The 22,217-nt window shown below is 30.4% G+C and overlaps 2 protein-coding genes and 1 long non-coding RNA gene across 3 annotated transcripts; all 3 read right to left on the reverse strand.

The window, feature by feature from the left end:
- Positions 1 to 2,684: 2,684 nt before the first annotated feature.
- On the reverse strand, positions 2,685 to 3,399 carry LOC121120497 (uncharacterized). The gene is made up of 2 exons (XR_011780714.1): positions 3,090 to 3,399; positions 2,685 to 3,031 (listed from the first exon to the last, which is right to left on the reverse strand). It is a non-coding gene; the product is annotated as an uncharacterized lncRNA (long non-coding RNA).
- Positions 3,400 to 11,329: 7,930 nt separating this feature from the next.
- LOC121120620 (uncharacterized) lies at positions 11,330 to 12,118 on the reverse strand. Its single transcript, XM_040715499.2, has 2 exons — positions 11,800 to 12,118; positions 11,330 to 11,741 (listed from the first exon to the last, which is right to left on the reverse strand). Exons 1-2 carry the CDS (start codon positions 12,061 to 12,063, stop codon positions 11,457 to 11,459), a joined length of 549 nt encoding a protein of 182 aa, XP_040571433.1. The 5' UTR covers positions 12,064 to 12,118; the 3' UTR covers positions 11,330 to 11,456.
- A 5,086-nt stretch (positions 12,119 to 17,204) lies between these two features.
- Positions 17,205 to 17,979, reverse strand: LOC121120679 (uncharacterized). Its single transcript, XM_040715545.2, has 2 exons — positions 17,675 to 17,979; positions 17,205 to 17,616 (listed from the first exon to the last, which is right to left on the reverse strand). The coding sequence occupies exons 1-2, from the start codon at positions 17,936 to 17,938 to the stop codon at positions 17,464 to 17,466; spliced, it is 417 nt and encodes a 138-aa protein (XP_040571479.1). The 5' UTR covers positions 17,939 to 17,979; the 3' UTR covers positions 17,205 to 17,463.
- Positions 17,980 to 22,217: the final 4,238 nt, after the last annotated feature.

Raw genomic sequence — 22,217 nt, forward strand, 5'->3', positions numbered from 1 at the left:
TAGTGCAACTAATTGTGATATTCATTCTACGATATATGTTATATGAAGTATGATCGATTATTATATTGTCTTCCTACTTATGTACAACTTACAAAATATTGTATTAAAGTATACTGATGCCTTGGTTCTTAAGCAAGCAAATGCAAAGTCACAAACATATCCTCTATGACATTTTCTTGTTTCTTCTTATATACATATTTCTATTGATTCATTAATTACTTCAATATATTGTCTTTTGTAATTACCATTTCTTCTAAAAAATAGGGAGGGGGGAGGAAATAAAAACATAAAACTTCTTTTTCCGCCCAAAGATGACTCATTAAAAAAATTCAATTCATTGCAAATAAAGTTTTAAAATTTCATATAATATGTAGGACTAAGGAATCACAGATTGGTAAACCTTGAAAGCGCCCAAATTAGGTATGTAAAATAGATAAGATATGCATGTCGTGTACAAGTTGAGATGAACAAAATTGTGCATGCTGCAACCACAAAATAGATGAAACATGAAGAATTGACTCTATGTAATAGTTCTATTTTTAATTAGGTATAATGCAAAGGCTTGATTTTCATTACATATTCGATATACATATAAATGATGTAATTTTTGATTTTTTATGAAAATTACCTTATTGATAAATAATGACATATACTGTGGCACATTGTAAAGATCAAATGCTCATATTAGATGCACGTAATAATTATAAAAGATCAAAATGAAATGATAACATTGTCATATAAATATATACTCGTAACGATCCAAAAAGGATGTTGTCTCGTCTTAAATCTTATGGACACGTCCAAATCGTACCCAAATTCCTCATGTAGAAAACTTTCTTGAAAATGACGTTAACATATATTTCTGCCAATAAAGTCACCAATCTTGCATTACTTGCTTATTTAACTTACTTAGATGTATTGTATTTTTCGTTCAACTGTTTTCATTAATTTTCATCAGTTGATTCTTGTTTGATTTAATGTAGCTGACTCAATGTACTATGAACTCAAAAAAGGTATTACATTAGATTTTGATTTTTATATTAGTATATATCTATTCAATCCCTTCCCTTAGAATTTGTATGATTTCAAACTCTGTCATTGATGAGATTATCAATTCAGTATATATAATTATTAAGAACTATTCTTTAAATAATAGTAAACATTTAGTAACAAGAGAAATAAAGAAGACTAGCTACCATAGGTTTTTTTGAAATTTTTCCTTTCCTTTTTGACCATCGAGGAAGAGAATGGATAAAAAGGTTAGTCGTGTCCAATTTTTATATAGAAGAGTAATAAATATTACAATTAGCGCTAAATTTAGAACCATGGTGAACTCTTCTCGTGCTTGAATTATAATTAAAGTTTGACTAAACTAATTCGATGGATAAACTGACGTACATTAGTAAGTTAAAATAATGCTTAGAAGAAGGCCTTTAAAATTTTAGACGCTTTTTAAGGACAGGAATGTGACAGAAGGGAGCACAGAACAGATAATATGCCCCATATTAAGGAAACATGCTGCCCATCAAATTGTTTCCAAATTATGTATGATATTTGGAAGAGTTAAGAGAATTATTAGCTTTAGTAATGTCAATTTCCCCCCCTTTTTTTTAGTTGACATTATTGAAGCCTTGTTCCTGGGAAGTTTCGCTTGAAGATGCTGTATTTTTGCAGATAAAGACTTATTTGCCACAACTAAATTGATACAACTAGAGCATGGTATATATGTTAAAACTTCAATCTCAGGGCTTCTTGTATAAAAATGTATGATGAGAATAGGTTTTGAGCTTCGTGATCAAGATAATCTTCCTTATTTGATGTGCGCTATGTTTTAGCATACAAATGTTTTAACTTTAGAATTCTTTGCTTCCTTTGAAGTTCTTCTGCGTCTTTTGCAGCTAAATCGTGACTTGTCACATTTGACCTAAGCTCTTCAAGTTGAGTTGTCCAAATAATTTTTAAATTGGAAGTTCAGTATAATTGAGCAATTGTGTAAATAAAAGGTGTATGGGTCAAATCGACTAAGGGATATTACACTTTTTGTCACACTAGGTAAAATTAATCTGTAAACTAATTTTGGCTAATTTTAGCACATAATTCTTAGTCGTTATAGATACTCGTCCCTGTTCCTTTTTAAACCAAAATTTTTATTAACTATTGTACTATTTTACCGGTTCGATACAAAAATACCTTCAAAATATCTGTTCTTTAATTTTCACACTATTGCGCTTATTACTTTTCTGTAAGTTGTGGATTTATTATTATTTCTATTATTATATATAGTGTTGAGTGAGGTCCTTACTAAATCTGCCCAGTGAAGTATAAGGACTAACAAGTCCAAATAAAGTTGAGTGATGTTATCAATAACCGCACTTTATAAGTTTTAGTTAGGACTGACGGAACTGCAGTTAAAGTACTAAATAAAGACCGACACAACATTAATTTATACTTATATTATAATTGAGTTTTTAACGAAATTTATAAGCTTTTAAAACCAAATAAGGAGGGAAAAAGTAGAAAAGTAACAGCTGACAAAAATGCACGGAAGCTGTTGATATTTGATAGTTGAAAACATGGCATCTAATATACTATCATGTGAAAGACAAAAATTTTTTCATCTTGTTTTGAAATAAATATTTATTGTACAAAAGAAATATTTATACAATTTAAAAGTACTACAGATCTTGGTCGTACAAAACTCTTTTATTTTTTTCACAAAACAAATAAAAAGAATAAATTGGAAATTTATTTGTTGGTAAGTTCAATAACTCCAGAGATGCATGCAACACTTTCACTTCCATCCTTTACGATATTGGCGGAAACAATGATCTTTCCCTTAGCCAAATTGGCGATGGCATTGGGGATATTAGGAAGGGTTAGACTTCCTTCACCTCCAAATGTACCGGGCTTGATAGGGAGAGAGCACTCTTGTCCTTCGGGAACAAAGTCAGGGCACAAGAGTTCTCCGTATTTTTCCAATAGTTCAGCAACCTTGTACTTGCAGGATCCGAGAAAAAAATCCCTCAGAAATCTATGAATTATAAATCCATTGTGAAATTAAAAATCTAATTTAAAATGGAAGAAATTACCTCAATGCAAGGAATGGGAATATTGAAAAGAGCTCCTTTCTTGGCCATTTTCAATTCAACTTCAAGGTCTCCATCAATTTCCTTGAGGACATTCAATACAAGTTTTGTACTCAATTGTTCTCCAGAAACGATTCTCACGGGATAGGGAGTGAAGTCAGTGACAAGGGTAGCGGCACTGTCTTCAACACAGGTATCCCACGGGATCTCAACTGAGAGAGCAGATGCTCCAGCGATCAAAAGACCAAGAACTGCAATGAATTTCATGATGTGGGTATGTATGTTTCTTTGGAAGTTGAAGATATGAAACTACAAGGATTTGCAACAATAAAGAGGCTTTTATATTTTCTAGACCTCATCTTATCACATTTGCTTAAGATAAGATCAATTCAAATCTATGAACTCCTTAGATTAAATTACTTTGTGCAATCCCAATGCCAGAGAGTAGATAGTGTTTTGTCTCATGACTTGTGTATGCTCTCTCTTTTATCAATCTTAGTATGTAAACCTTTCAAAAACATAAATATTAAATTGAATTATATCAATAACTTTTATATTTATATTTTCTAGACCTCATATTATCACATTTGCTTAAGATAAAATCAATTCAAATCTATGATGGCTTTATATTAAACTTTGTGTATTCTAAAAGCAAAGAATAGATTGTTTTTTATCCCATGACTTGTGTATTCTCTCTCTTTTGTTAAATTTTGGTATGTAAACCTTTCGCAAACATGAAAAATATATTACAGTATTCAAGATGTCCTCTCTCTCAAACAAACATAAATGAATATAAATTTCGTATTGCAGCATAATTTATTCCCCATATATCCTCTCTTAAGTTTTTTTGGACAATGATTTCTAAAAGTACACTTCTAATTCGAGTCGTCTGTAGGTACACAAAATACACAAAATGAATATGCAATTTTTAAGAGATTGAGAAGGAAACATTTTAGAAGACTCACATTCCATTAAGCAATATTTTGCAAGACATAACTTTATTTACAAAACCTGAATCAGAAGAAACCTTGAGATTTATAAATATATCAGTTCATACGGTGTCGCAACATAACTTGTTGTCTTTTGATTATTCCCGTGAGTGTTCTAAAAATGAGTTGATTTATGCCAGTTCATCTTAAATGAATTCATGGATATTTACTTTAATTACATACCTGCATGATATTTTACATACAAAATATTATCAATAATCTTGTTATTTTTGCAAATTATAACTTATTTCTATTTTTATATCTGATTCTAAAAGGAATTCTTAGTAACAATAAGTATTAGGTGCTTGATAAATGCTCAATTGGCATCCATGGATTTTTCCTTTAAAAACGATTGTTATGACCTTAGCAAATCTAATCTATTCAATAAAAACAAATTAATTAATAACTACTATGAGGCCTTCAGTGGTACCGGTGTCCTGTAAAATAATTGTGGTGAAAATGTTACGGACAAAAACATTGGGGCTATATTGTTGCGTGGTAATATCATTGTGTACATTATCATTGTGGGACAAATCATCATCAATATCATCGTGAAGCAATATGATTGTGAGTAATTTCATTGCAATTTATTTTATATTCAGAAGATAAAACTATTGAATGATGAAGAAACATGCCAGGATAAAACCCTTGTAATCTAATCTATAATACACCCTGTCCCACAGGTTGTTCAGCTGAAATACTGGGCCCGAGGCAAGTTGAATTTATCCCCCGCCGCTTCAGCCCCAAGGCAGTTTATATTCAAGCGCCACTAAGTTTGTAAACACCGAGGAACCCTTCTAATATACTATGATATATCCTGACACAAGGTTTGTCCATGCCACATCCGTTTTATATCTTCATACTTAAGAATTTTAATAAAAATAATGGAAAACTACGTAACCTCTTTGGTAGTCCTTCATAAAAAGCATTGATAAATGATAACAATTTTTAAGAACAGGAGTGAGCTCAGAGTCTTATATTTGAATACTTTGAATTTAGAAAACTAATGTAAATATTATTACATTAAAAAAAATATAGATAGGCCCGTGGTCATAATAATTAGAGACACATATATGCGTGCATTCATTTAAGCAACATTTATTTCAGCGACGAGCAAGTAATCTTATTTCAGTAACAAAAATCATTTGAGCAAGTAGTTCATTTATTTGGAGGGATGAATTTACAAAACATATTGGCATTCAAACACTTCGATTATGGGTCCTCTTGGATTTTTTAAAAAGGATGTGCATTCTCCGTGTTGTCCAATGTTATGACATTTTGAAATAGTTTTTTTTTCTTTAAATATCAAACCTAAAAGCTTTAAATATATAAATTCTTAAGGACAAAAACAAACTGTAGATTCTCCCAATTATTAATGTTAAATGTATAAAATTATGGATTATTCTCAATAAAAAAAGGGATCGGAGAAAGACTTAGATAGAATTATATTTGTCGAATAATTTAGTAACTGTATCAATGACAAATGTATTTTCGTCTACCGTAAATAATTATAAATAAAAAAATGAACAAATAAAATATAAAACTGGGACTTTTTTGTTCAACAAAAATAAATCACACAATATTGTTTGATAATCACGTGGAATACTGACAATGACAAGTACCCTAAATAATTGATAAAATATAATGGGACTTTTTTTTCAACAAAATTAAATCCACAATATATAATCCTTCAATTATTCTACATTTGATGAATAATTAAAAATATTATTTTACCCATCTTTGATAAACATTGGAATGTAGTATTTTAAATGTATGCCTCTTTCGAATTTATAAGACTTCTTAATGAATAATTCCTCGTTAAAAAAGGTGAATACTACCTTAAGAATTTGTCACTAAGAAAGCACTTCACCTGTACAACCTGTGGGCCGGGCTTTATTTTGGAAATTAGAAGGGAAGCGGTGGCGGATAAAGGATCCAGCAATTCAGCTACACAGCCTGTGGGACAGGGTGTATCATGGATTAGAAGGGTTCCATCCTGGCATGTTTCTTCATCATTTAATAGTTTTATCTACCGAATAAAATATTAATTGTAACAAAATTGCACATATACAATTTTCTTTCAATGAACTTACTCACCATCATATTACTTCGCAATGACATTACTCACAACGTTTTTGTCTCACAATGATAATGTACACAATGATATTAACACGCAATGATATTACCCCAACGTTTTACCACAATCATTTTACAGTGAACCATTTTTTTAAGTCTTCCTTTCCTCTATGCAAAAGAAACACAATTTCTCCTTCCTCTTTTTGCCAAAAATATTTCAGAAATACAATATATAAATGAGTTGAGTCATCGAGGACAAAATTATGTGAATATCATTTTAATAAAATCAGTTTGGCGAAAAAGGTAAAACTTGATAATTAGACAATGAATACTTCTCAACTTGCTATTTTCATACATTTCCTTACTCATTATGGCATATTTACATTAAAATATCCATTCAGTGTTTTGACAATCAAAACCACCAAATTAAAACAATGGTTTCTACAAATGAAACCATTTTATTAAATAATAACATAAGCTATTTTGATAACAAATAATAAGGAATTCCGCCATATTGAAGTTTCTGGGAACAAGAAAAAATAACCTATAAGTATAAAAGATTTGAAATTAAATGCTAAAACTATATTGTTATTTATTACTCAAATTGAACGAATTTGAAATACCTACGCTAAAAATATTTTATCTCTATGTGTTGAATAAAAATCCTTTAAAAGCATTTTTCGAACCGTCCATTTGTCTATTATTATGAGTACTTAAAAAATGGATCCAGATTTTAAAACTGCTTCAAAATTTAGAATACCAAACGATATTTGCTGCATATTTTTACAATTTATGAGAAATGTTTTTAATGTTATTGAATTGTCTATTTTCAGCCTATAAACGATGATTTTATACATTGAAATGTTTTAGCATCATTCATTAGTAGGCTAAAAGTAAATTCACAACTTTAATAAATTGTATTTACGGACTTCATAAATTGGATCATAATTATAAGAGACGCCATCTTGGGCGCTCAAAGTTAATATTTTGACTACATTAAATGAACAAATTGAATATAAATCTTAATTAAACTCTATCAATTGACTTTAAGAGTTAAAAAGACTTTAACAATTACATTGAATACTACATGATACTTGTGGTAAAGAGGGATATTTGATTTGAATCACAGTAATATGTACTAAAAGTACCCATAAAATGTAAAAAACTGTACCATTATTTTTTTTTTTTTTGATCGATTATGGACGAGAATAGTAGAATAATTGGAGAAAAATATCTTGTTACTGCCATTCTAATAATTAATTTTTATAAATGATACGGAAATAAGATTGTATATCGATGTAATATCATGTTTTTTGTATTACAGTCAGATATATAATAAAAACACCAAATAGAGGGATACATTTTTGATAGACAGTCAAGTTTGAGTCCTTTCATTTCTTAGTCCCATAGAGATATCTCATAGTTCACTATTTGCCTTCATATTAATGAGTAAACTGTTTTCATTCATAAAAAAACTCCATTTTTAGCCCCTTAAATGACCAAAGTCAATAATACTGACGTCAACTGAAAGCCCTCTATTTCGTTTGTTTTATAGTGCAATCTCAAACTTTTCATAGCAAAGATAAAACTCATATCTATAAATATGAATGATCTTAGTGATATAGTTCAAGACCAATTTTTGAAGATCTTAGTATCGTGTAGGTCTCGACCCCATACAAGTATTAGTATCATTGTCATAACTAACGCCAAATCAATTAGATTACAATTTTCTTTTTTTTAAAACTTCCCCTAAATCCCTTCTCCAGGATTTCTTACTCTCCCCTTCTTCAATCTCAAATCAGGATTGAATCCTACAAGTTACAGCCAAGGTTAATAGAAATACAAGGTTATGTCATAACGCATGTAGGACTGATATTTGACTTCCACCACGCTTTTTGATATTGATGTCATAGTGTATTAGTGGCTGTGTGCTTTCTCAGTATCTGTTTTTCTTACCCAGCAGTCAGTACAATACATTTAATTGAAAATTCCAGCAATAGTGACGTCATAGATTATGAGTGATTGCGTGTTTTGTCAAAATCTGCCTATCCTGCCCAGCAGTCGGTACGATACATCAAATGGAAAATTGTCGCAAACCCAATTTTCTTAATCTTGGTTACAACAATTATCATCATTCATAGGACCATGCTGGGACTCGTAATAGATTTCTAGAATATATCATTCATCCTCTTCACATCGAATCACAACGTTCAAACTTCAATACATAGGTTTCAAAACATTTTCAGGGGATCATGGATCAAACTAATTCGATGGATAAACTGACGTACATTAGTAAGTTAAAATAATGCTTAGAAGAAGGCCTTTAAAATTTTAGACGCTTTTTAAGGACAGGAATGTGACAGAAGGGAGCACGGAACAGATAATATGCCCCATATTAAGGAAACATGCTGCCCATCAAATTGCTTCCAAATTATGTATGATATTTGGAAGAGTTAAGAGAATTCTTAGCTTTAGTAATGTCAATTTCCCCCAACGTGAGTAATATTCAAATCCAACACTACGATGAGATAAAGGACTCATGGGAAAGAGCGGACAAACAACAAATCAACAACAACAACAAAAATATAAAGGAAAGAAATAAGGTCAAATCATCTACTGCATTTGCACGTACTGATACATATACATATATATAGTTGTTATTCACTTATAATTCATAATTTGAAATATTTATTTTTATAAAATACTTGTTAACATTTTTTTATCATCTTTATTAAAGAATTTAATTTTGTTAAATAAATATAAAGTATACATATTATTAAATGTGGCCAGTTATCAAGAAATGTGTTGCACAATTTCATTCATACTTGCGCTTTTGCTAGGCCGAAAATTGTTCCTCATTCCTCTTCCTCTGTTTGTCTCTTTCGTGAAAGTTTTGCTAACATCTTAAGGCGAACTTGGGAATATTTGCTAATAATTTTTGTCTTAATATTATGACAATCTGGTATATTTGTTAGTTCTTTTTCAATTATATCTTGCAGGATTTTTGTTACATTTTTTAAATAATTCATTTTTTTAGTTCTAATAAAGTTGCGAAATCGCTTTTCGACTGCAATGAATATATGTACTTTAAAAGATTTTCTTGATACAGCGGCATAAAAATTGGCCGGTAATATCTTTTAGATCAAGGAATTTTGAATACGGATTACTATCATTAGTGTCCAAAATAACAAAACTAAGACAATCCGAACAAACAGACTATTATGTCTTAATTTTGTTTAAAGTATAACCTGCATTATAATATAAAACATCACTTTGTTGTTCAGACAACACAGTTCCTTCTTCTAGCTCAGGACTTAGTTCTTGAAGTAAAGATGCATTATCCACCTCGTCAGATTTATGTATTCCTTCTTTTGAATCATCTTAGAAATCGATTAGTTATTCGCCATCATCATATTGATAATTGGAAGATCCCTTTTCCTTCATGAATTGACTTAAAACAATTATTCTTCGATTGTTTTGAGCCCCTAATGATGTTGGAGTTGGGATATTGTACCTAATAAGGCTGAATAAATTTTCCACGGCATCTTGAGTAAATCATCCTGAAAAATGAATGAAAATCCTTCATCAATGAGTTCCTTGTGCAACTGAAGGATTGAAGTTGTCGACAAAATGATAGCAGTTTGCCATGGATTCCAATAACCATTTTTTCCTACATTACTTTGTCGAATGACTTCCATTACCTTTTTAAAGTCTGAGTCCGTAGCTTCATTATATTTCTCAAGGTTTTGATTTTTTTTTTTGCAAAGGTAAAGGAAATCCTCGATCAAGAAGAGATTCATACCCTAACGAACCACGAACAAATCTGAAAAGTGAAATGAACCATCAAATTCATAACAAAGGACATAGCTTGAAAATAAGGCATAAAAGAATCGCATTCATTCTATTTATTTGTTATCCTTAATTTTAGTGCTTTTTTAACTGTTGGTCTTTACAAATTAATTCTAGAGTTATTTCCTTTCTTGGAAAAACATATTAATTCAGCATCATTCAAGAAACCTTCAATATGGGGTTTGCGACAAAACTGAGCCTAAAATAATAAATATGATAAAAGTAATATATTACTGTCTCATTTACATATACCACCTTTATCGATATCTTTTTATGGCTTTTTTTAGTTGACATTATTGAAGCCTTGTTCCTGGGAAGTTTCGCTTGAAGATGCTGTATTTTTGCAGATAAAGACTTATTTGCCACAACTAAATTGATACAACTAGAGCATGGTATATATGTTAAAACTTCAATCTCAGGGCTTCTTGTATAAAAATGTATGATGAGAATAGGTTTTGAGCTTCGTGATCAAGATAATCTTCCTTATTTGATGTGCGCTATGTTTTAGCATACAAATGTTTTAACTTTAGAATTCTTTGCTTCCTTTGAAGTTCTTCTGCGTCTTTTGCAGCTAAATCGTGACTTGTCACATTTGACCTAAGCTCTTCAAGTTGAGTTGTCCAAATAATTTTTAAATTGGAAGTTCAGTATAATTGAGCAATTGTGTAAATAAAAGGTGTATGGGTCAAATCGACTAAGGGATATTACACTTTTTGTCACACTAGGTAAAATTAATCTGTAAACTAATTTTGGCTAATTTTAGCACATAATTCTTAGTCGTTATAGATACTCGTCCCTGTTCCTTTTTAAACCAAAATTTTTATTAACTATTGTACTATTTTACCGGTTCGATACAAAAATACCTTCAAAATATCTGTTCTTTAATTTTCACACTATTGCGCTTATTACTTTTCTGTAAGTTGTGGATTTATTATTATTTCTATTATTATATACAGTGTTGAGTGAGGTCCTTACTAAATCTGCCCAGTGAAGTATAAGGACTAATAAAAAACAAGTCCAAATGAAGTTGAGTGACGTTATCAATAACCGCACTTTATAAGTTTTAGTACTAATACACAGGACTGTACTCGACGGAACTGCAGTCTAAAGTACTAAATAAAGACCGACACAACATTAGTTATTTATACTTATATTATAATTGAGTGTTAGCTGATTAACGAGTAATTTATAAGCTTTTAAAACCCAAATAAGGAGGGAAAAAGTAGAAAAGTAACAGCTGACAAAAAATGCACGGAAGCTGTTGATATTTGATAGTTGAAAACATGGCATCTAATATACTATCATGTGAAAGACAAAAATTTTTTCATCTTGTTTTGAAATAAATATTTATTGTACAAAAGAAATATTTATACAATTTAAAAGTACTACAGATCTTGGTCGTACAAAACTCTTTTATTTTTTTAACAAAACAAATAAAAAAGAATAAATTGGAAATTTATTTGTTGGTAAGTTCAATAACTCCAGAGATGCATGCAACACTTTCACTTCCATCCTTTACGATATTGGCGGAAACAATGATCTTTCCCTTAGCCAAATTGGCGATGGCATTGGGGATATTAGGAAGGGTTAGACTTCCTTCACCTCCAAATGTACCGGGCTTGATAGGGAGAGAGCACTCTTGTCCTTCGGGAACAAAGTCAGGGCACAAGAGTTCTCCGTATTTTTCCAATAGTTCAGCAACCTTGTACTTGCAGGATCCGGAGAAAAATCCCTCAGAAATCTATGAATTATAAATCCATTGTGAAATTAAAAATCTAATTTAAAATGGAAGAAATTACCTCAATGCAAGGAATGGGAATATTGAAAAGAGCTCCTTTCTTGGCCATTTTCAATTCAACTTCAAGGTCTCCATCAATTTCCTTGAGGACATTCAATACAATTTTTGTACTCAATTGTTCTCCAGAAACGATTCTCACGGGATAGGGAGTGAAGTCAGTGACAAGGGTAGCGGCACTGTCTTCAACACAGGTATCCCACGGGAGCTCAACTGAGAGAGCAGATGCTCCAGCGATCAAAAGACCAAGAACTGCAATGAATTTCATGATGTGGGTATGTATGTTTCTTTGGAAGTTGAAGATATGAAACTACAAGGATTTGCAACAATAAAGAGGCTTTTATATTTTCTAGACCTCATCTTATCACATTTGCTTAAGATAAGATCAATTCAAATCTATGAACTCCTTAGATTAAATTACTTTGTGCAATCCCAATGCCAGAGAGTAGATAGTGTTTTGTCTCATGACTTGTGTATGCTCTCTTTTTATCAATCTTAGTATGTAAACCTTTTGACATAAATATTAAATTGAATTATATCAATAACTTTTATATTTATATTTTCTAGACCTCGTATTATCACATTTGCTTAAGATAAAATCAATTCAAATCTATGATGGCTTTATATTAAACTTTGTGTATTCTAGTCATCGAGGACAAAATTATGTGAATATCATTTTAATAAAATCAGTTTGGCGAAAAAAGGTAAAACTTGATAATTAGACAATGAATACTTCTCAACTTGCTATTTTCATACATTTCCTTACTCATTATAGCATATTTACATTAAAATATCCATTCAGTGTTTTGACAATCAAAACCACCAAATTAAAACAATGGTTTCTACAAATGAAACCATTTTATTAAATAATAACATAAGCTATTTTGATAACAAATAATAAGGAATTCCGCCATATTGAAGTTTCTGGGAACAAGAAAAATAACCTATAAGTATAAAAGATTTGAAATTAAATGCTAAAACTATATTGTTATTTATTACTCAAATTGAACGAATTTGAAATACCTACGCTAAAAATATTTTATCTCTATGTGTTGAATAAAAATCCTTTAAAAGCATTTTTCGAACCGTCCATTTGTCTATTATTATGAGTACTTAAAAAATGGATCCAGATTTTAAAACTGCTTCAAAATTTAGAATACCAAACGATATTTGCTGCATATTTTTACAATTTATGAGAAATGTTTTTAATGTTATTGAATTGTCTATTTTCAGCCTATAAACGATGATTTTATACATTGAAATGTTTTAGCATCATTCATTAGTAGGCTAAAAGTAAATTCACAACTTTAATAAATTGTATTTACGGACTTCATAAATTGGATCATAATTATAGGAGACGCCATCTTGGGCGCTCAAAGTTAATATTTTGACTACATTAAATGAACAAATTGAATATAAATCTTAATTAAACTCTATCAATTGACTTTAAGAGTTAAAAAGACTTTAACAATTACATTGAATACTACATGATACTTATGGTAAAGAGGGATATTTGATTTGAATCACAGTAATATGTACTAAAAGTACCCATAAAATGTAAAAAACTGTACCATTATTTTTTTTTTTTTTTTTTTGATCGATTATGGACGAGAATAGTAGAATAATTGGAGAAAAATATCTTGTTACTGCCATTCTAATAATTAATTTTTATAAATGATACGGAAATAAGATTGTATATCGATGTAATATCATGTTTTTGTATTACAGTCAGATATATAATAAAAACACCAAATAGAGGATACATTTTTGATAGACAGTCAAGTTTGAGTCCTTTCATTTCTTAGTCCCATAGAGATATCTCATAGTTCACTATTTGCCTTCATATTAATGAGTAAACTGTTTTCATTCATAAAAAACTCCATTTTTAGCCCCTTAAATGACCAAAGTCAATAATACTGACGTCAACTGAAAGCCCTCTATTTCGTTTGTTTTATAGTGCAATCTCAAACTTTTCATAGCAAAGATAAAATTCATATCTATAAATATGAATGATCTTAGTGATATGGTTCAAGACCAATTTTTGAAGATCTTAGTATCGTGTAGGTCTCGACCCCATACAAGTATTAGTATCATTGTCATAACTAACGCCAAATCAATTAGATTACAATTTTCTTTGTTTTTTAAACTTCTCCAGGATTTCTTACTCTCCCCTTCTTCAATCTCAAATCAGGATTGAATCCTACAAGTTACAGCCAAGGTTAATAGAAATACAAGGTTATGTCATAACGCATGTAGGACTGATGTTTGACTTCCACCACGCTTTTTGATATTGATCTCATAGTGTATTAGTGGCTGTGTGCTTTCTCAGTATCTGTTTTTCTTACCCAGCAGTCAGTACAATACATTTAATTGAAAATTCCAGCAATAGTGACGTCATAGATTATGAGTGATTGCGTGTTTTGTCAAAATCTGCCTATCCTGCCCAGCAGTCGGTACGATACATCAAATGGAAAATTGTCGCAAACCCAATTTTCTTAATCTTGGTTACAACAATTATCATCATTCATAGGACCATGCTGGGACTCGTAATAGATTTCTAGAATATATCATTCATCCTCTTCACATCGAATCACAACGTTCAAACTTCAATACATAGTTTTCAAAACATTTTCAGGGGATCATGGATCAAACTAATTCGATGGATAAACTGACGTACATTAGTAAGTTAAAATAATGCTTAGAAGAAGGCCTTTAAAATTTTAGACGCTTTTTAAGGACAGGAATGTGACAGAAGGGAGCACGGAACAGATAATATGCCCCATATTAAGGAAACATGCTGCCCATCAAATTGTTTCCAAATTATGTATGATATTTGGAAGAGTTAAGAGAATTCTTAGCTTTAGTAATGTCAATTTCCCCCTTTTTGAGTAATATTCAAATCCAACACTACGATGAGATAAAGGACTCATGGGAAAGAGCGGACAAACAAAGAAATCAACAACAACAACAAAAATATAAAGGAAAGAAATAAGGTCAAATCATCTACTGCATTTGCACGTACTGATACATATACATATATATAGTTGTTATTCACTTATAATTCATAATTTGAAATATTTATTTTTATAAAATACTTGTTAACATTTTTTTATCATCTTTATTAAAGAATTTAATTTTGTTAAATAAATATAAAGTATACATATTATTAAATGTGGCCAGTTATCAAGAAATGTGTTGCACAATTTCATTCATACTTGCGCTTTTGCTAGGCCGAAAATTGTTCCTCATTCCTCTTCCTCTGTTTGTCTCTTTCGTGAAAGTTTTTGCTAACATCTTAAGGCGAACTTGGGAATATTTGCTAATAATTTTGTCTTAATATTATGACAATCTGGTATATTTGTTAGTTCTTTTTCAAGTATATCTTGCAGGATTTTTGTTACATTTTTTAAATAATTCATTTTTTAGTTCTAATAAAGTTGCGAAATCGCTTTTCGACTGCAATGAATATATGTACTTTAAAAGATTTTCTTGATACAGCGGCATAAAAATTGGCCGGTAATATCTTTTAGATCAAGGAATTTTGAATACGGATCACTATCATTAGTGTCCAAAATAACAAAACTAAGACAATCCGAACAAACAGACTATTATGTCTTAATTTGGTTTAAAGTATAACCTGCATTATAATATAAAACATCAGTTTGTTGTTCAGACAACACAGTTCCTTCTTCTAGCTCAGGACTTAGTTCTTGAAGTAAAGATGCATTATCCACCTCGTCAGATTTATGTATTCCTTCTTTTGAATCATCTTAGAAATCGATTAGTTATTCGCCATCATCATATTGATAATTGGAAGATCCCTTTTCCTTCATGAATTGACTTAAAACAATTATTCTTCGATTGTTTTGAGCCCCTAATGATGTTGGAGTTGAGGATATTGTACCTAATAAGGCTGAATAAATTTTCCACGGCATCTTGAGTAAATCATCCTGAAAAAATGAATGAAAATCCTTCATCAATGAGTTCCTTGTGCAACTGAAGGATTGAAGTTGTCGACAAAATGATAGCAGTTTGCCATGGATTCCAATAACCATTTTTTCCTGCATTACTTTGTCGAATGACTTCCATTACATCTACTTTAAAAAGGTTTTTGTTTTTTTTTTTTGCGAATGATCAAAAGAGGTTCCCATTACAAATTCATAAAGGAATAGCTTAATTATAAAGAGCATCTCAAGGTTTTGATTTTTTTTTTAATTCATATTAATTCAGCATCATTTCAAGAAACATTCAATATGCATTTGTTTTGTTCGACAAAACTGAGCCTAAAATAATAAATATGATAAAAAAGTAATATATTACTGTCTCATTTACATATACCACCTTTATCGATATCTTTTTATGGCTTTTTTAAAGACATTATTGAAGCCTTGTTCCTGGGAAGTTTCGCTTGAAGATGCTGTATTTTGCAGATAAAGACTTATTTGCCACAACTAAATTGATACAACTAGAGCATGGTATATATGTTAAAACTTCAATCTCAGGGCTTCTTGTATAAAAATGTATGATGAGAATAGGTTTTGAGCTTCGTGATCAAGATAATCTTCCTTATTTGATGTGCGCTATGTTTTAGCATACAAATGTTTTAACTTTAGAATTCTTTGCTTCCTTTGAAGTTCTTCTGCGTCTTTTGCAGCTAAATCGTGACTTGTCACATTTGACCTAAGCTCTTCAAGTTGAGTTGTCCAAATAATTTTTAAATTGAAGTTCAGTATAATTGAGCAATTGTGTAAATAAAAGGTGTATGGGTCAAATCGACTAAGGGATATTACACTTTTTGTCACACTAGGTAAAATTAATCTGTAAACTAATTTTGGCTAATTTTAGCACATAATTCTTAGTCGTTATAGATACTCGTCCCTGTTCCTTTTTAAACCAAAATTTTTATTAACTATTGTACTATTTTACCGGTTCGATACAAAAATACCTTCAAAATATCTGTTCTTTAATTTTCACACTATTGCGTTTATTACTTTTCTGTAAGTTGTGGATTTATTATTATTTCTATTATTATATACAGTGTTGAGTGAGGTCCTTACTAAATCTGCCCAGTGAAGTATAAGGACTAATAAAAACAAGTCAAATGAAGTTGAGTGACGTTATCAATAACCGCACTTTATAAGTTTTAGTACTAATACACAGGACTGTACTCGACGGAACTGCAGTCTAAAGTACTAAATAAAGACCGACACAACATTAGTTATTTATACTTATATTATAATTGAGTGTTAGCTGATTAACGAGTAATTTATAAGCTTTTAAAACCCAAATAAGGAGGGAAAAAGTAGAAAAGTAACAGCTGACAAAAAATGCACGGAAGCTGTTGATATTTGATAGTTGAAAACATGGCATCTAATATACTATCATGTGAAAGACAAAAATTTTTTCATCTTGTTTTGAAATAAATATTTATTGTACAAAAGAAATATTTATACAATTTAAAAGTACTACAGATCTTGGTCGTACAAAACTCTTTTTTATTTTTTTAACAAAACAAATAAAAAGAATAAATTGGAAATTTATTTGTTGGTAAGTTCAATAACTCCAGAGATGCATGCAACACTTTCACTTCCATCCTTTACGATATTGGCGGAAACAATGATCTTTCCCTTAGCCAAATTGGCGATGGCATTGGGGATATTAGGAAGGGTTAGACTTCCTTCACCTCCAAATGTACCGGGCTTGATAGGAGAGAGCACTCTTGTCCTTCGGGAACAAAGTCAGGGCACAAGAGTTCTCCGTATTTTTCCAATAGTTCAGCAACCTTGTACTTGCAGGATCCGAGAAAAAATCCCTCAGAAATCTATGAATTATAAATCCATTGTGAAATTAAAAATCTAATTTAAAATGGAAGAAATTACCTCAATGCAAGGAATGGGAATATTGAAAAGAGCTCCTTTCTTGGCCATTTTCAATTCAACTTCAAGGTCTCCATCAATTTCCTTGAGGACATTCAATACAACTTTTGTACTCAATTGTTCTCCAGAAACGATTCTCACGGGATAGGGAGTGAAGTCAGTGACAAGGGTAGCGGCACTGTCTTCAACACAGGTATCCCACGGGAGCTCAACTGAGAGAGCAGATGCTCCAGCGATCAAAAGACCAAGAACTGCAATGAATTTCATGATGTGGGTATGTATGTTTCTTTGGAAGTTGAAGATATGAAACTACAAGGATTTGCAACAATAAAGAGGCTTTTATATTTTCTAGACCTCATCTTATCACATTTGCTTAAGATAAGATCAATTCAAATCTATGAACTCCTTAGATTAAATTACTTTGTGCAATCCCAATGCCAGAGAGTAGATAGTGTTTTGTCTCATGACTTGTGTATGCTCTCTCTTTTATCAATCTTAGTATGTAAACCTTTCAAAAACATAAATATTAAATTGAATTATATCAATAACTTTTATATTTATATTTTCTAGACCTCGTATTATCACATTTGCTTAAGATAAAATCAATTCAAATCTATGATGGCTTTATATTAAACTTTGTGTATTCTAGTCATCGAGGACAAAATTATGTGAATATCATTTTAATAAAATCAGTTTGGCGAAAAAAAGGTAAAACTTGATAATTAGACAATGAATACTTCTCAACTTGCTATTTTCATACATTTCCTTACTCATTATGGCATATTTACATTAAAATATCCATTCAGTGTTTTGACAATCAAAACCACCAAATTAAAACAATGGTTTCTACAAATGAAACCATTTTATTAAATAATAACATAAGCTATTTTGATAACAAATAATAAGGAATTCCGCCATATTGAAGTTTCTGGGAACAAGAAAAAATAACCTATAAGTATAAAAGATTTGAAATTAAATGCTAAAACTATATTGTTATTTATTACTCAAATTGAACGAATTTGAAATACCTACGCTAAAAATATTTTATCTCTATGTGTTGAATAAAAATCCTTTAAAAGCATTTTTCGAACCGTCCATTTGTCTATTATTATGAGTACTTAAAAAATGGATCCAGATTTTAAAACTGCTTCAAAATTTAGAATACCAAACGATATTTGCTGCATATTTTTACAATTTATGAGAAATGTTTTTAATGTTATTGAATTGTCTATTTTCAGCCTATAAACGATGATTTTATACATTGAAATGTTTTAGCATCATTCATTAGTAGGCTAAAAGTAAATTCACAACTTTAATAAATTGTATTTACGGACTTCATAAATTGGATCATAATTATAAGAGACGCCATCTTGGGCGCTCAAAGTTAATATTTTGACTACATTAAATGAACAAATTGAATATAAATCTTAATTAAACTCTATCAATTGACTTTAAGAGTTAAAAAGACTTTAACAATTACATTGAATACTACATGATACTTATGGTAAAGAGGGATATTTGATTTGAATCACAGTAATATGTACTAAAAGTACCCATAAAATGTAAAAACTGTACCATTATTTTTTTTTTTTTTTTTTTTTGATCGATTATGGACGAGAATAGTAGAATAATTGGAGAAAAATATCTTGTTACTGCCATTCTAATAATTAATTTTTATAAATGATACGGAAATAAGATTGTATATCGATGTAATATCATGTTTTTTGTATTACAGTCAGATATATAATAAAAACACCAAATAGAGGGATACATTTTTGATAGACAGTCAAGTTTGAGTCCTTTCATTTCTTAGTCCCATAGAGATATCTCATAGTTCACTATTTGCCTTCATATTAATGAGTAAACTGTTTTCATTCATAAAAAAACTCCATTTTTAGCCCCTTAAATGACCAAAGTCAATAATACTGACGTCAACTGAAAGCCCTCTATTTCGTTTGTTTTATAGTGCAATCTCAAACTTTTCATAGCAAAGATAAAATTCATATCTATAAATATGAATGATCTTAGTGATATGGTTCAAGACCAATTTTTGAAGATCTTAGTATCGTGTAGGTCTCGACCCCATACAAGTATTAGTATCATTGTCATAACTAACGCCAAATCAATTAGATTACAATTTTCTTTTTTTTTAAACTTCCCCTAAATCCCTTCTCCAGGATTTCTTACTCTCCCCTTCTTCAATCTCAAATCAGGATTGAATCCTACAAGTTACAGCCAAGGTTAATAGAAATACAAGGTTATGTCATAACGCATGTAGGACTGATGTTTGACTTCCACCACGCTTTTTGATATTGATCTCATAGTGTATTAGTGGCTGTGTGCTTTCTCAGTATCTGTTTTTCTTACCCAGCAGTCAGTACAATACATTTAATTGAAAATTCCAGCAATAGTGACGTCATAGATTATGAGTGATTGCGTGTTTTGTCAAAATCTGCCTATCCTGCCCAGCAGTCGGTACGATACATCAAATGGAAAATTGTCGCAAACCCAATTTTCTTAATCTTGGTTACAACAATTATCATCATTCATAGGACCATGCTGGGACTCGTAATAGATTTCTAGAATATATCATTCATCCTCTTCACATCGAATCACAACGTTCAAACTTCAATACATAGTTTTCAAAACATTTTCAGGGGATCATGGATCAAACTAATTCGATGGATAAACTGACGTACATTAGTAAGTTAAAATAATGCTTAAAAGAAGGCCTTTAAAATTTTAGACGCTTTTTAAGGACAGGAATGTGACAGAAGGGAGCACGGAACAGATAATATGCCCCATATTAAGGAAACATGCTGCCCATCAAATTGTTTCCAAATTATGTATGATATTTGGAAGAGTTAAGAGAATTCTTAGCTTTAGTAATGTCAATTTCCCCCAACGTGAGTAATATTCAAATCCAACACTACGATGAGATAAAGGACTCATGGGAAAGAGCGGACAAACAACAAATCAACAACAACAACAAAATATAAAGGAAAGAAATAAGGTCAAATCATCTACTGCATTTGCACGTACTGATACATATACATATATATAGTTGTTATTCACTTATAATTCATAATTTGAAATATTTATTTTTATAAAATACTTGTTAACATTTTTTTATCATCTTTATTAAAGAATTTAATTTTGTTAAATAAATATAAAGTATACATATTATTAAATGTGGCCAGTTATCAAGAAATGTGTTGCACAATTTCATTCATACTTGCGCTTTTGCTAGGCCGAAAATTGTTCCTCATTCCTCTTCCTCTGTTTGTCTCTTTCGTGAAAGTTTTGCTAACATCTTAAGGCGAACTTGGGAATATTTGCTAATAATTTTGTCTTAATATTATGACAATCTGGTATATTTGTTAGTTCTTTTTCAATTATATCTTGCAGGATTTTTTGTTACATTTTTTTAAATAATTCATTTTTTTAGTTCTAATAAAGTTGCGAAATCGCTTTTCGACTGCAATGAATATATGTACTTTAAAAGATTTTCTTGATACAGCGGCATAAAAATTGGCCGGTAATATCTTTTAGATCAAGGAATTTTGAATACGGATCACTATCATTAGTGTCCAAAATAACAAAACTAAGACAATCCGAACAAACAGACTATTATGTCTTAATTTGGTTTAAAGTATAACCTGCATTATAATATAAAACATCAGTTTGTTGTTCAGACAACACAGTTCCTTCTTCTAGCTCAGGACTTAGTTCTTGAAGTAAAGATGCATTATCCACCTCGTCAGATTTATGTATTCCTTCTTTTGAATCATCTTAGAAATCGATTAGTTATTCGCCATCATCATATTGATAATTGGAAGATCCCTTTTCCTTCATGAATTGACTTAAAACAATTATTCTTCGATTGTTTTGAGCCCCTAATGATGTTGGAGTTGAGATATTGTACCTAATAAGGCTGAATAAATTTTCCACGGCATCTTGAGTAAATCATCCTGAAAAAAATGAATGAAAATCCTTCATCAATGAGTTCCTTGTGCAACTGAAGGATTGAAGTTGTCGACAAAATGATAGCAGTTTGCCATGGATTCCAATAACCATTTTTTCCTACATTACTTTGTCGAATGAATGAAAGTCTTAGCTTCATTACCTTTTTTTTTTTTTTTGCAAAAGTCTGAGTAGCATACCCTAACGAACCACGAATTATATTTACAAATTCATAAGAAAGGACATAGCTTTTGATTTTTTTTTATTTGTTAATTTTAGTGCTTTTTATATTTTAAAATTAATTCTAGAGTTATTTCAAAAACATCATTCAAGAAACCTTCAATATGGGGTTTGCGACAAAACTGAGCCTAAAATAATAAATATGATAAAAGTAATATATTACTGTCTCATTTACATATACCACCTTTATCGATATCTTTTTATGGCTTTTTTTAGTTGACATTATTGAAGCCTTGTTCCTGGGAAGTTTCGCTTGAAGATGCTGTATTTTTGCAGATAAAGACTTATTTGCCACAACTAAATTGATACAACTAGAGCATGGTATATATGTTAAAACTTCAAT

This window comes from Lepeophtheirus salmonis, chromosome 6 (genome assembly GCF_016086655.4).
Source record: "Lepeophtheirus salmonis chromosome 6, UVic_Lsal_1.4, whole genome shotgun sequence".
Taxonomy (NCBI): Eukaryota; Metazoa; Arthropoda; class Copepoda; order Siphonostomatoida; family Caligidae; genus Lepeophtheirus; species Lepeophtheirus salmonis.